At 37.6% G+C, this 13,548-nt stretch overlaps 2 protein-coding genes across 2 annotated transcripts; both read right to left on the bottom strand.

Annotated features, from left to right (window-relative positions):
• Positions 1–2,178: 2,178 nt before the first annotated feature.
• LOC132165930 (B3 domain-containing protein At2g31420-like) lies at positions 2,179–3,069 on the bottom strand. Its single transcript, XM_059576643.1, has one exon. The coding sequence runs from the start codon at positions 3,067–3,069 to the stop codon at positions 2,179–2,181; it is 891 nt and encodes a 296-aa protein (XP_059432626.1).
• An 8,339-nt stretch (positions 3,070–11,408) lies between these two features.
• Positions 11,409–13,548, bottom strand: LOC132165929 (L-ascorbate oxidase-like). Its single transcript, XM_059576642.1, has 5 exons — positions 13,261–13,548; positions 13,049–13,141; positions 12,727–12,939; positions 12,466–12,645; positions 11,409–12,365 (listed from the first exon to the last, which is right to left on the bottom strand). The coding sequence occupies exons 1-5, from the start codon at positions 13,546–13,548 to the stop codon at positions 11,409–11,411; spliced, it is 1,731 nt and encodes a 576-aa protein (XP_059432625.1).

Below are 13,548 nucleotides of genomic sequence, written 5' to 3'. Positions count from 1 at the left end.
AACCCACTGCCGGACTTGCCCGAAAAAGTCAAGAATCGTATAAAGGCAGTTGATGGAACTGAGGTGGTTATGGTAATACAAAAACACCTCACCAACACTGACCTAGAGCTAGGCAAATGTCGGGTGTCCATACCCTTTGGGAAGATCAATAGGGGTTTCTTGAGAGAGAGAGAAAGAGAGAGAGATCTTCTTGACCAACAAATCTCATTGGAAGTGCCATTCTACGAGCCCTCGCATAAAGTGAGCAACATGATTTTGAGGCAGTGGGACATGGGCAAATTAAAGACACGGAGAAGAGCAGCTCAATGTACGCGCTGAGGACACACTGGAATGCTGTCATAAAAGAGAATGGTCTCAACCCAGGAGATGTGATCCAACTTTGGTCTCAAAAACCACCACAAGAGCCATGCAAAGTTTTTGTTCATTGCCAACTCGAAAAGACCAAAGTTGGATCACATCACCTGGGTTGAGACCATTCTCTTTTATGACAGCATTCCAGCCAGTGTGTCCTTAGCGCGTACATTGAGCTGCTCTTCCCCGAGTCTTTAATTTGCCCATGTCCCACTGCCTCAAAATCATGTTGCTCACCTTATGTGAGGGCTCCTAGAATGGCACTTCCAATGAGATTTGTTGGTCAAGAAGATATCTCTCTCTCTCTCTCAAGAAACCCCTATTGATCTTCCCAAAGGGTATGGACACCTGACATTTGCCTGGCTCTAGGTCAGTGTTGGTGAGGTGTTTTTGTATTACCATAACCACCTCAGTTCCATCAACTGCCTTTATACGATTCTTGAGTTTTTCGGGCAAGTCCGGCAGTGGGTTTGGCAAGGAGGGCCAATCCGACTTCTGTCCTTTCTCACATCTCTTACAAGATGTAGATTCTTTGTTATTATATTTTGACTTCTTTTGGTTTATCTTGAATTCAATGTCCTCCTCCCCGCCTAGTTTTATCTGTGGTAGTAGCAAGGGGACTGTAGAAGATGCAAGTACCAGCAAATAAGAGAATATACAGGGACAGTACACTAGCACATGTGAAGATAACTTCGGGATCGAGTACAGAACAGTGCGGAAGTGCAGACATGGAATCAACTCCTCAGCCTTAAGCCCATGAAGATTAAGGGTTTTAGGGTTTAGATTTGACCCTTTAATTCATTTCTAGTTAATTTGAAGATTTTTGTTCTTTTATTTTTTTTTTATTTTTTCTTTTGTTTAATTTGTAGTCAGCTAGCTGTGGCCTACGTATTATATAAGACTAAGAGTTATCTTATCTATCATTTTTTTTTAATATTTTTTTTGTAAATTTACTATTAAATTTGAGTCCAATAATAAATTTATCTAATAAAGAGATGACATGAAACCCTCAATGGGAACAAGTAATTTTTTATTTTTTCTTTTTTGCATGAAAAATATGGTATCAAGCCAAGAACCGACCAATTAGAAGACCAAGTACAAAAAGTGTTCAATGATAGTCAATTTCAAAAAAATTTTGAGGCAGTAGTTTTACCACGTCAAAAGTGTTTTTGATTTGGTGACACTCGTCACTTCAAAAAGATTTTAACGTGATAAAAATCACCACGTCAAAAAATTTATTTGCTGATTTGATCTCAGGTGTAAGCTCTGGTTTTCAAATTGACTGTCATTGACCACTTTTTCAAGTCTTTTAATTGGTCAATTCTTTTGGATACCATATTGTAAATTTCTGCACCTAAAAAAAAAAAAGAAAAGAAAAGAAAAGAAAAAGAAATACCAGTTCTCATTTAGGTTTCATGTCATCTCCAATGATTGAAATTAGGAACTTCATTAGAGAAAACTTTGGTTGGAAAACAGAAGTTACGCATACTGATTAATCTCGTTAGACTTTTAGATTAAAGATAAGTAATCTCATGCATCTATTCTACTAAACATTAAACAGAATAAAAGAAAAGGGAATATATATGAGAAAATTAATTATCAATAGACTCTCTTAATTACAAAAAACATCATCACATACATGCAAGCTGTACCCCCGACTACAACTTAAAAAAAGAAATAAAAGAATAAAAATCTTAGATCCAGAAAGAAAGAAAGAAAAGGGTCATATCAAAACCCTAAAACCCGTAATCTTCTTTGCTGGTACTTGCGGCTTCTACAATCTACATGCTGCCACCACAAGCCAGTTCTTTTTCCCTTCCTAGGCTACTACTTGCTCCCTCGTACGTTGTCACTCATTTTGCTCCGGCCATGGCCATCAAGATCTCGTACCCTACTAACCACCACAAGAGCCAGGCAAAGTTTTTGTTCATCGCCAACTCGGAAGGACCAAACTTGGATCACATCTTTTTCCTTGAGACCATTCGCTTCGACGACAGCATTCCAGTGTGTCCTCAGCGCGTACATGGAGCTGCTTTTCCCTGAGCCTTTGCCCATGTCCCACTGCCTCAAAATCATTTTACTCACCTTATGCGAGGGCTCGTAGAATGGCACTTCCAATGAGATTTGTTGGTCAAGAAGATCTTTCTCTCTCTCTCTCAAGAAATCCCTATTGATCTTCCCAAAGGGTATGGACACCCGACATTTGTCTCGATCTAGGTCAGTGTTGGTGAGGTGTTTTTGTATTACCATAATCACCTCAGTTCCATCAACTGCCTTTATACGATTATTGACTTCTTCGGGCAAGTCCGGCGGTGGGTTTGGCAAGGGGGGGCAATTCGACTTCTGCCCTTTCTCACATCTACAAGATGTGGATTCTTTATTATTATATTTTGACTTCTTGTTTATCTTGAATTCGATGTCCTCCTCCCCGCTCTCATATATTTTTTTCAAATCATTCTTTAAGCTTTGAACTTGTGCAGCAGCCATGATTGTTTCTCCATCAAACCCTTGTTTCTTGAAGCCGGCCATAGGCATGGTCATGGGTTTCTTTAAAGCCTTTTCCTTGATCAATCTTTTTCGTTTAGAAGATTGTGATTCCTTAAATTTTTCTTCCTCATACTTTATAGTAGCAATTTGAACAACAGCGCATAAATCATCAATGCGTTCATTACTTGAGATATCCATACCTTCGAAATCTTTTATTGTCAAGTACCCCATATTCAGTTCTTCCTTTTTCTCTACGATGGTGAACAAACAGTAGAAAAAGCCAAATGAGAGAATAAAATAAATAAATAAATAAATAAAATAAAAAGGAGCGTGTGTAAAATTAATGACAATAGTGATGAAGTCCCTATTTATAAGGAAAGAGGATTCCTAATTGGAGGAGAACTAGCTAGGCGGTGAAGTGAAAGAAGATAATCCCTAATCCTAATGGGAAAGAGTTTTGGTAAAATATAATATTATTACTCCTTAGAAAAAAAAAAAAAAAGTTTTAGTAAAAGATAGAGATTATTCATAATCCAACAAATACAGGCTTTTTTTTTTTTCTTTTTTTTTCCCAATTTGGGCTAACTTTAATTACTACTACTTGAGTAATCTAACAAAATTGTTGGGGGGGCAAATTTCTTGAGCATACCGACTTAAAGTAAATATAACGGATAATAATTAAACACATAATATATTGTTAACTAAGCATAATAAATTAAATGAAAGTTTGGATGCCGAATGATGAAGTTTAGATGGAGGAATCTGTTCGTTCGTTCTTAATATTTCAATGAAAGTTTCTATGGATTTCAAAAAAAAATTAAGCATAATAAATACGCATTTAAATTAATTTTTTAATATTTTTATATAACGACTATCTTGAGATTCCTTAATTGCCATCATGCGGCGTGAGAAAAAACAAATAAAACTAGGCGCAATCTCTTGCAATTTGTATTCTATAAAGAGTAATGATTGATGCTACGTATATTGTGATTCCTTAAATTTTTCTTATGTATATATACTTCATATATAGCAGCAATTTGAGCAACAACTTATAAATCAACATCACTTGAGATATCCATACCTTTGAAATCTTTTATCGTCATGTACCCCGTATTCAGTTCTTTTTTTCTCTATGACGGTGAACTAACAGTAAAAAAAGCCAAATGATCGAGAGAGAGACAAAAAAGAAGGAAAGAAATGAGTGTGTAAAATTAATGACAATAGTGATGATCAAGTATCTATTTATAAGGAATGCGAATTCCTAATTGGAGGAGAACTAGTTAAGCAGTGAAGTGAAAGAACATAACTCCTAATCCTAATGGGAAAAGAGTTTTGGTAAAATATAATATTATTACTCCTTACAAAAAAAGTTTTAGTAAAAGATAGAGATTAATTATTCCTAATCTAACAAATACAGCAGGGTTTTTTTTTTTTTTTTTTTTTTTTTAAAAAAAATTTGGGGACTTTCCCCTTCGGCTATAGTACTGTGAACAATTACCAAAATTTAGGTTGGGCCTAAATAATTATCAATTTTAATTACTACTACTTAATTAATCTAACAAAATTGTTGGGGGGCAAATTTCTTGAGCATACCGACTTAAAGTGAATATAACGGATAATAATTAAATTTTTTTTTTTTAAAAAAAAAAAATAAATAAATAAAAAAGGAAGAAAAGTCGTACAAGGTTATGTTAATTGTTAGAGATAATAATCTTCTAGTCAAAGACTCCAAAGAAATAAAGTTCAAGAGCCCATCTTCTAATCAAAGACTTCAAAGCAGAGATAAAGTAGTTCACCTAGCTTTGAGATCTAGATAAAGTTAAATACAATTGGAGTCTTGATTAGAAGATGGGCTCTTGTCTTTATTATCTCTAACATTAATTAGTCTAATTAAGCGATCGAGTTAGTGGCATATCTAGTAAAGTTGATGATAAAAGAGCCTTTTGCATTTTGCATTCGCTGTCATCAACATCAAAAGCGGTTCAGGCAATGAACTCATGTAACTTGAGATCTTGGCACATTAGAAGCAGGGCAGCTGCTGTACGTTGTTAGAGACCCAAAAGACGGTTGGAATATATGATATATTTTATCATGTGCTCACACCCGTACGTTCTTTTAACAATAGGTGAGCCAGATTGAAAATGTGAAGCCCGTAACTCAACCCATGGCCAATGGGCTAAAGCTTGATTCGAATTGCTGGCAATTTATACAATAATTGTGCGGGAGTTCCTATAAAAAATACTCACCTAAACAATCCTTGATGAATGGTATTATCCCAATTTCCGTCACTTTAATTAGGAAAATATTGAGTATAGGTAATTATAATTGATTATTGTTGGGTTAAGGTTCGACCCAACCACACCAAACCTAATTGTCCCAAACGTACAAGCTTCCCGGGCCATCCCTTAGGCCCGAAAGCCTAATGACCTGGTCCGTATCCGCATTCGTAACTCAATTTGGTGGCATACAGAGGGCAAACTACGTACAAATCCCAAAGTCTTCCACGTTCGCATCCTTCTCCATAAGCGAATCTCCAAACCTAGGGTCTGCGTGACGAAGACGCCAGCTCCACGCACCCCAAATCCCTCGGCAAACCTGAACGTCCCCGCCAATCTGGCCACAAAGGATTGTTGAACCTCGATGCAAGGGAAAGTACCACTACAAAAAATCGAATGGTTTCTGACGTAACAAACAGTAACCAAATTTTGTGACGTCAGTAATTATTGACATGCCAAAAGTGGTACGTCAACAATTTTTTTTTTGACGTGTTGAATGTGCCATGTCAATATTTATTGACGTATTATATTCAACACGTCAGGAAATTTAAATTCAATTTAATTTTTTTTTTATATATCAGGTTTCTGACGTGCTATTTTTAGCACGTCAGAATATATATATATATATATATCAGGTTTATTTATATTATATATCTTCCATTTTTTTTTTTTTAATATCAGGTTTCTGACGTGTTAAATGTTGGCTCGTCACTAAAAAAATGAGCGGGATTTTCAACTTTTTCCCTCTTCTTTTCCCTTAATTTATTCTTTTATTAATCTTACCCTTTATTCTTTTATTCAACTTTCCCTTGCCTTTTCTTTTATTTCCCCAGACCCATGAGCTCTCCCTATCCGGATCCTCTCTCAATCTCCCTCTTCTCTCTGCACATGTAGCCGGCCAGCTCCCTCTAGAGGGAAGGAGAAATGGAAAAAGAGAAGAGAAAACGAAGAGAAGAAGAAGAAGAAGAAGAAAAAGAAGAGAAGAAGAAGAAGAAGAAGTAAAAAAACAAACAAAAAAAAAGGAGAAGAGAAGAAGAAGGATAAGAAGATTTTTTGGGTTTGAGGTTTGGGTTTTTGATTTTTCGATTAGGTTGATTTTTTTATTTGGGTTTTTGATTTTTTGAAGATTTTTTGGGTTTGTGTTCTTGAAAATAGAGGAAAGAAGAGAGAGAGAGAGTGAGAAAATGGAGAAAAGAAGAGAGGGAGAGCTAGCTGGAGAGAGTGATCAGAAAATGGAGAAAATGGAGAAAAGAAGAGATCAGGGAGAGAGCTAGCCGGGAGAACGTCGACGGTGGAGAAAAGAATTAAAAAAAATGTATGTTATTTTAATTGCAAAATAATTTAAATTAATAAATTTTTTAATTGAAAAAAAAAATTCCAGAAAAAATTTTAAAAAAATAAAAATTATTATTTTTAATAATTTTTAAATTACTAACATGTCTGTTAGGAAATTTACTGACGTGTCAAAATGTTACACGTCAGAAAAATTTTTGATGTGTTAAAATTGATGTGTCAATTTTTTGATACGTCAGAAAATTCTGACGTGTTGCGTCTGACACGTCAGAAATTTTTCGTTTCTAACACCCACAATTTTAACGCCTAAAACACGTCAAAAATGCCCAGTCAAAATTTTTTTTTTTTCTGATGTGTCAGACCACCTGACACGTCAGAAAACCCATGTCAGCAAAAAATTCATTTTTTGTAGTTTTCATGCATCCAATCAGAGAAAATGGACTGTTAAGTTAGACGAATTCTGTCACATCTCTATTTCATCACATATCCGCTGTCTCAAAAAGGCCACATCTGTGGTTTAGAAGATGGGTGGGTCAATTAAAACCATCCCCTTTTCCAATCCTCATAGGACACGTGTTTATCTTTTGTAAGAAGGGTTCGAATCCCATTGGAGGAAGGGGGTCGAACAGTTGCGGGCAGAATACGTGCTGATCATACTAACAGCTCGATGGTGGCACACTTGTCGAGTCAATTATGACACACACTTAAATGTCATCGACGGTTATGCTCCATTCCTCGGATCATGCCAACCACGGTATCCACCTCGCACCATTCTCGAGATGATATCCATGGCAAGAATGATCTCTCGTCAAACATAACGATTAGGGAACCGTAACATTAACTTTTTCATCCGTTACGCCCGGATCCGGAATCCTTTACCCGGTCATCATTACCATCTCCACGAGACTTAGCCGTAAAAGGGCTCATAAGCTACAGATACAAGTACACGATTCATATTAAACTAAACACTATACTAAGCTAAAATAGTGACTGACTTAAGTATTGAAGGAGGAACGCCCCGGCCACTACTTGGGGCATTCCCTTGACGTGTGTTCTTGTTTTCAAGATCAAAGGAAAGCGAAGAAGAAAGAATTGAGATATCTGATAAGGAGAATGACTTCTTACATATATTGTTCATTTTAAAAAAAATGTTTATTATTTTTTGATTTGAAATTTTTATAGACCAAATCCATGGTCTATGCCTTGCATTGCATGTGTACCCAAACGGAGGACAAATTTTGTTTTTTTTGTTTTTTGTTTTTAATTGAGAACGGAGGACAATTGATAAGCCTTTTGGAAAGCATAATTGCTACATATGACCTCGTGTCCTAACAAATTTTCTAGGTTGACCAAGGAGGAAATGACACATTAGCACTCTAGTCATTTTCGATTAACGTGGCGATTTTGCAGCTCATTCAAAATGTCATCGTTTTGGTTGTGGAGTCAAGACACAAGACACAAGGCACAATGCAGGAGAGAGAGCTCCCCTCGCCCTTGCCCTGCCGACAGGGTTGATAACCTATGCGCCGGGCCGGAATTAGCCGTTCAATCAGTCTCGATTCATGAAACAACCCCTGCTCCCTTCTTTATTTGGGCTTTTCAAAATTCCTGCCAAAACTAACTAAATGGAAAGGGTCTAAACGATCATGCGATCTGCATGCTTCGCCATCCTCATACCACGCGCCTATGTCACGCTCCCGAATCTCCCCTAACCAACTCCGGTAACTGCTTCGTACCCCCCTTCATTTTCCTTTTAATACCCCATTCCTTTGTTTAACTTCACCCATTTCGCTCTCTCACTCCCATGGCTACCTATCAGTCGCCCTCGTGGTGGCCTCGTTCCTCGCATCGCTTGGCCTCTCTACCACGACCACCATTGAAGGACTCGAGCAAAGCTTTACTCCTTCAACACTTTCAATTCCATCACCACCAACAAACACACAGCTCTCTCCAAATCCATCTCGGTTTTCACGAGCTCGCCACCACCGCACCCTCTCTCCAAATCCACCACCTCCATGGCCTGAACCGGTCTCTCCACTCTCTTCGCTCCCTCGGACGCTTCCCTTTGGGCCCGCCTTTTCGGCCCCGTGCTAGCTTGTCGGCCTCAACATCAACATGACGGTATTTTTTGTGGACGACCTGTCGATCTTCACCGGTTCTCACTCACTCGTACATCAGCAATGTCCGTTTCCACATTGTGCCGAACCGTTCCCTTACATTCTCCGACTTTGAGAAGCTTCCTGTGGACTGTGGAGACGACTATACCGATGCTCGAGCAAGGTCAGTCACCACCGGCGGAGGAGGCTTGCTTGCCGATTCGATAAGGATAAATTGCGTGAAAATCAAGGCTCTGGAAGTCATGCGCAACCTCAAGATCTAGCAGATTCATCCCGTCGCTTCTGCATACGATCAGATACTCGGCGGAGAAGGAGGATGCGGATTGCCTGGCCTCGGATCGGACGGTGAACGGAGTCTGATGCTGTGGAAGGGGAAGGAGGTTGCGCTGAGGTTCCCATGCTTCAGTAACGGTGGAGATCGAGGATCACCATGGCCTATGATGGACTGTCTCAGTTAACGACTTCTCGTTCTCAAGCCTTGAGGTAGGCCTGTGATGACGTGTATGTATACTGATTTTTCTTATTTATAGCCTACTCTGAACTTCTATGATTTGATATAATAATCACGTCACTCTAATTAATCATTTTTCAAGAATTTTTTGGTACCTTTCTTAAGCATTTTCGTTGCTGTGTTTTCTGGGTTAATTGATGTAACTTGATAAACTACATCGTTTTTATATCTTAAGTCAGCTAATTTAACTCCAGATTCTAGAACATGAGCTAATTCTATTTCATTCTTTGGCTTCGCGAGCTAATCTATTTCTTGGATAAATATCGTGTTATTTGCTGTTTTGAATTTGTGGAATCTTGTGTTATTTGCTGTTTTGGTGTAAGCTCCTGACTGTCATTGACCGCTTTTTGTAGTCTTTTAATTGGTCAGTTCTTTTGGATACCATATTATAATTTCATGCACCAAAAGAAAAGAAAAAGGTAAAGAAATACCCTTTCTCATATAGGTTTCATGTCATCGATCTCAAACGGTTGAAATTATAAGAATTCTTTTTTTTTTTTTTTTTTTTTTTTAAGTAAAATTAGGAACTTCATTAGTGAAAACTTTGGTTGGAAAACATATGTGTTTTCAAATTTATTACGTATACTGATCAATCCCTTTAGACTTTTTCATTAAAGATAAGTAATCACATGGATATATTAAACATTAAACATTAAACCGAATAACAGAAAGAAAAAAAAGGGGAATATATACTGATCAATCTTCAAAAAGAAAATGGTCAATAGGCTCTTACATGAAACATCATTACATGCAAGTTGTAGCCGACTACAAATTAACATTTAAAAAAAAAAAAAAAAGAGAACAAAAATCTTAGATCTAGAAAGAAAAGGGTCATATCAAAACCCTTAAACCTGTAATCTTCATAGGCTTAAGGTTGAGGAGTTGATTCCATGTTTGTACTCCCGGCAGTACTGTATATGCCCAACAGTCACACCCGGAGTAATTCTAGAAATTTATCTTGAGTTTCTCCAAAAATAATGTGGCTATTAAAATCACTATTTGATCAAAATTCAATAATGGTCAATCACAAGCCCAATGATGATTTTAATAACCACATCATTTTTTAATGGATTTAAGAGGGACACAAAAAAGACTTCTAACATTACTCGTCACACCAATGCTTTTAAATGTGAAGCACAAAACTTAGTGCAATGGACTAAAGCTTGATTTTTTTTTTTTTTTTAAAGGAAAAAAAAAAAGACTTTCGTTCATTGAATTATCACCCATTTTGTACTTATACTTTGAAATTTTTAAAAATAACATTAGGGTCTCTCAAACTATCACTTTTTTTCCTCCACATTAGGATATCTTTTTTTTTTTTTTTTTTTTTTTAAATGTTTTCAAATGGTTAATTTTTAATAACTTCAATGGTATTTTGGTGATAAAAATGCAAAAGTGTTTAATTTGGCTTGCAATGGAAGTTTGTGGGGGGGCTTGATGTACGTTACTTTTTAATGTTTGGATAGTTAATTGCAAAATGTGTGATCAATTCCGAGGTTTAAAGTATATTTTTCCCTTAAAAAAAAATTATAGATAGCTAAAGCTTATAATTTTATTGCCTCGATTTAACCTCTACTCTGTCACCCAGTCTCGGCTTTTGACGAAGGATTCAGATCTCTTACAAATTGTAAGAGAGTTCCTATAGAGCTCTTTTGTATGAGTAGGACTTAGACTATCCGCCCATTGTCCTTGATGATTGATGAATGACCTTACAATACAACGGTGGAGAATAACATTTGAAAAGAACTGAATAAAGGCTGCAGGTGTATAACCGGCCACTCAATTTGTCAGTCACCATGTTCCACACTCCATTCTCCATTAGTAGTTCAGCTTGCAGCTTGCTTCAAACTTAAAATCCTCTTTTCTTCAACCTAATTAACTGTGGCTGATGATCAGAACTCCTTTGTAGCTAGTTAATTTGGCAAAATTAATTAATCGGTTTATTTCAAATGATAATCTGATATGTCTCTTCTTTGAACGTTGAGTTTTGTATATTATAATTACTGCTCATTTAAAAAAATAAATAAAAAATAAAAAAATTTGAGTACAATTTTTTTTTTTCAAAAAAACTACCAAATGTTATTTGGTTAGAAAGAATATTTTCCAATAAATCATACCGTCTTGTTTCCGCTATGATTATGAAAAAAAAAAAAGAAAAAAAAAAAGAAAGGGTTCTCAGCGAGCAAACAAAGAGTAATCTCTCAAGAAAGAAAACAAAAACAAAAGAAAGAGACTGTATTATTGAATGAATGATTACTGAACAAAAAAAAAAAAAATTAAATAAATAACAGTCCATGCCTCTCTAATTTGATACTATGAATGTGGTAAACCAATGCCTATTGATTCACTAAAATTAAAGGTTATCTTAATTATCTATGGATTACCCAATCCTTTGGACTCACCGCAGCCCATAATAGAAGAAGGCAAATTTCCCACCTTCTCAATCCCTTCTTGGAAAACCAGTCCCATACCCATGTGGAAGTGAGCCTCTATATGGCAATGGAAAAGCCACACACCCGGATTATCTGCCTTAAACCTGAAAGCAGTCCAACCGTAGGGATGAACAGGCACTGTGTTCTTCATTATTGGATTCACCAAATTGTATTTCTTTGGATCCTCATTTATGTCAAACTTGCCAGTTCCGTAGCCTAGGACCCAAAAATCGTGCCCATGGAGATGCCATGGATGTGTCTCACTGGTCGTACCACCCATGGTTACTGCATTTTGCAGTATGATATCCACTGTCGTGTTAAACTCTAGCCTGTAAATGCCATCGCTCAAAGAGGCATTCGTGTTCGCAGGGACGCTGTAAATGTTATAATTCTCAAAGTCGTACCCGGTGGGCGGTGGGGACTGATTGTAGACATGGCGTAGGTTGTACTTTTCTGCAACAAGGTAAGGCGTGTTGGGGAGGGTGAAAGAGACGTTATTCACCGCCCAACGCGTATAACCATTGACGAGATTCTGTGTGTTGAGAAACACGATGGTTTTGTTTGAGGTTGCGGGAGGGGTGGATATGAAACCTTGGCGAGCTTTAATGGCTTGACTTTGGGCCAATCGGGATGCAGCGTCATTCCACATGGGGCCGGCGGGTGGAGCTGTTGGAGGAGATCGCCTTGGATGGTTTGGATAGTAATTGAGAATGGCTAAACCATTTGTGGTACTGGGTTCTCGGCTAACCACATTTGTTGTCATCCAATAATTTCTTGAAGGGTCTTGATCAGCTTTTATAAGAACAGAGTATGTCTCTCCGGAGTATATGAATAGGTTGTCCACCACAAATGGCTCCACATAGTGCCCATCTGCCTCAACCACAGTCATATTATGACCCTGCTTCAAAAGAAACCATCATCATGACATATCATAAAAAACAACATTTTTTATAATCCAGAAACCTTTGAAGTATGGCAATGGTGGTCATGAAAGTTACCTCAATTTGAAAACTTAGGGCTGATAGAGCGGTCAAGCTAGAGACTCTTAGTCGGTACGTTTTTCCAGGGATTACAGTCATTACATAAGGAGAGCATTCTGGATTTGATGCATTACAAACCCCGGGTGCCGAGGGTGTACTAGAGCAGTTGAATTTTCCTCTTCCTTGAATAAGAAGCGACTGAAAATCGATAAAAGCAACACCCATTAGAGAAAACGATAGCAATATATATATATACTACTTCGATTTAGTGCTTTTTACCTGAGGCTCCCCAACAAAGACAAAAGGAATGGAGGACAATCCAGTGGCTTGTTCATAAGTGCTTTTGTGGTACCAATCGTTGAGGATGATGCTCCGATCATAATCATATGCAAACGGTTCCGTCTCTCCATCGGGAAGTGATACACGGATTGACCCATATAGCCCTGCTTCTCTTTGCATTCCATAGTGAGCGTGGTACAGGTAAGTTCCAGGCTGCCCATATCCAAAACATAGATTGAGATACAATGACAGAAACTGTGGCATTCAAATGAACAAACAAAAATGGAAAAACAGAGCCAATTGCAGGGGCTCTAACACCTACCCTATCAACTTTAAACTCGTATTTGAAGGTATCCCCAGGCAATATTGGACATTGGGACACCCCCTCTGTTCCATCCATCCCAGGGGTTCCAATCTGCAGCAAATCAAGCAAAAGAATGTGCGTTAAAGTAAGGAATAATACAAGATCGAATACATGGATACGATTTTATGAATCTGCTTCAAGAAGGAAAATGGGAATTGTGCAGTATTTACCTGTCGGATTCCATGCCAATGGATAGCAAGGTTCTCTAGCATAAGGCTGTTCTTCACCTCAACAATGATGGTGTCGCCTTGCTGGGCCAAGATTGTGGGTCCTGGACTTCTGCCATTGATAGTGATAGCAAGCTTCTCATAGCAATCGGGGGACTTGTACTCATACTTCACCTCCCATTTGTAATGCCGAATTCTGGCCTCAGCTGTTTGAACATACATCAAAGAGGTGAAGAGACACAAAGCCAGTAGCTTCAACATAATTCTTCTGTATAGCAATATTTCAACCAT

This window comes from Corylus avellana, chromosome ca11, assembly GCF_901000735.1.
Source record: "Corylus avellana chromosome ca11, CavTom2PMs-1.0".
Classification (NCBI taxonomy): Eukaryota; Viridiplantae; Streptophyta; class Magnoliopsida; order Fagales; family Betulaceae; genus Corylus; species Corylus avellana.
Note: the sequence above shows the minus strand (reverse complement) of the source record. Positions and strands in the feature narration are given on the sequence as shown.

Bases quoted from the DNA above. Each gene is read 5' to 3' on its own strand.
- LOC132165930 (XM_059576643.1), bottom strand. From the start codon at position 3,069: ATGGGGTACTTGACAATAAAAGATTTCGAAGGTATGGATATCTCAAGT.
- LOC132165929 (XM_059576642.1), bottom strand. From the start codon at position 13,548: ATGGTTGAAATATTGCTATACAGAAGAATTATGTTGAAGCTACTGGCT. The intron at 13,142-13,260 runs GTAAATACTGCA...GATTTGCTGCAG, and splicing joins ATTGGCATGGAATCCGACAG to ATTGGAACCCCTGGGATGGA. The intron at 12,940-13,048 runs GTAGGTGTTAGA...GGATATGGGCAG, and splicing joins ACGAGTTTAAAGTTGATAGG to CCTGGAACTTACCTGTACCA.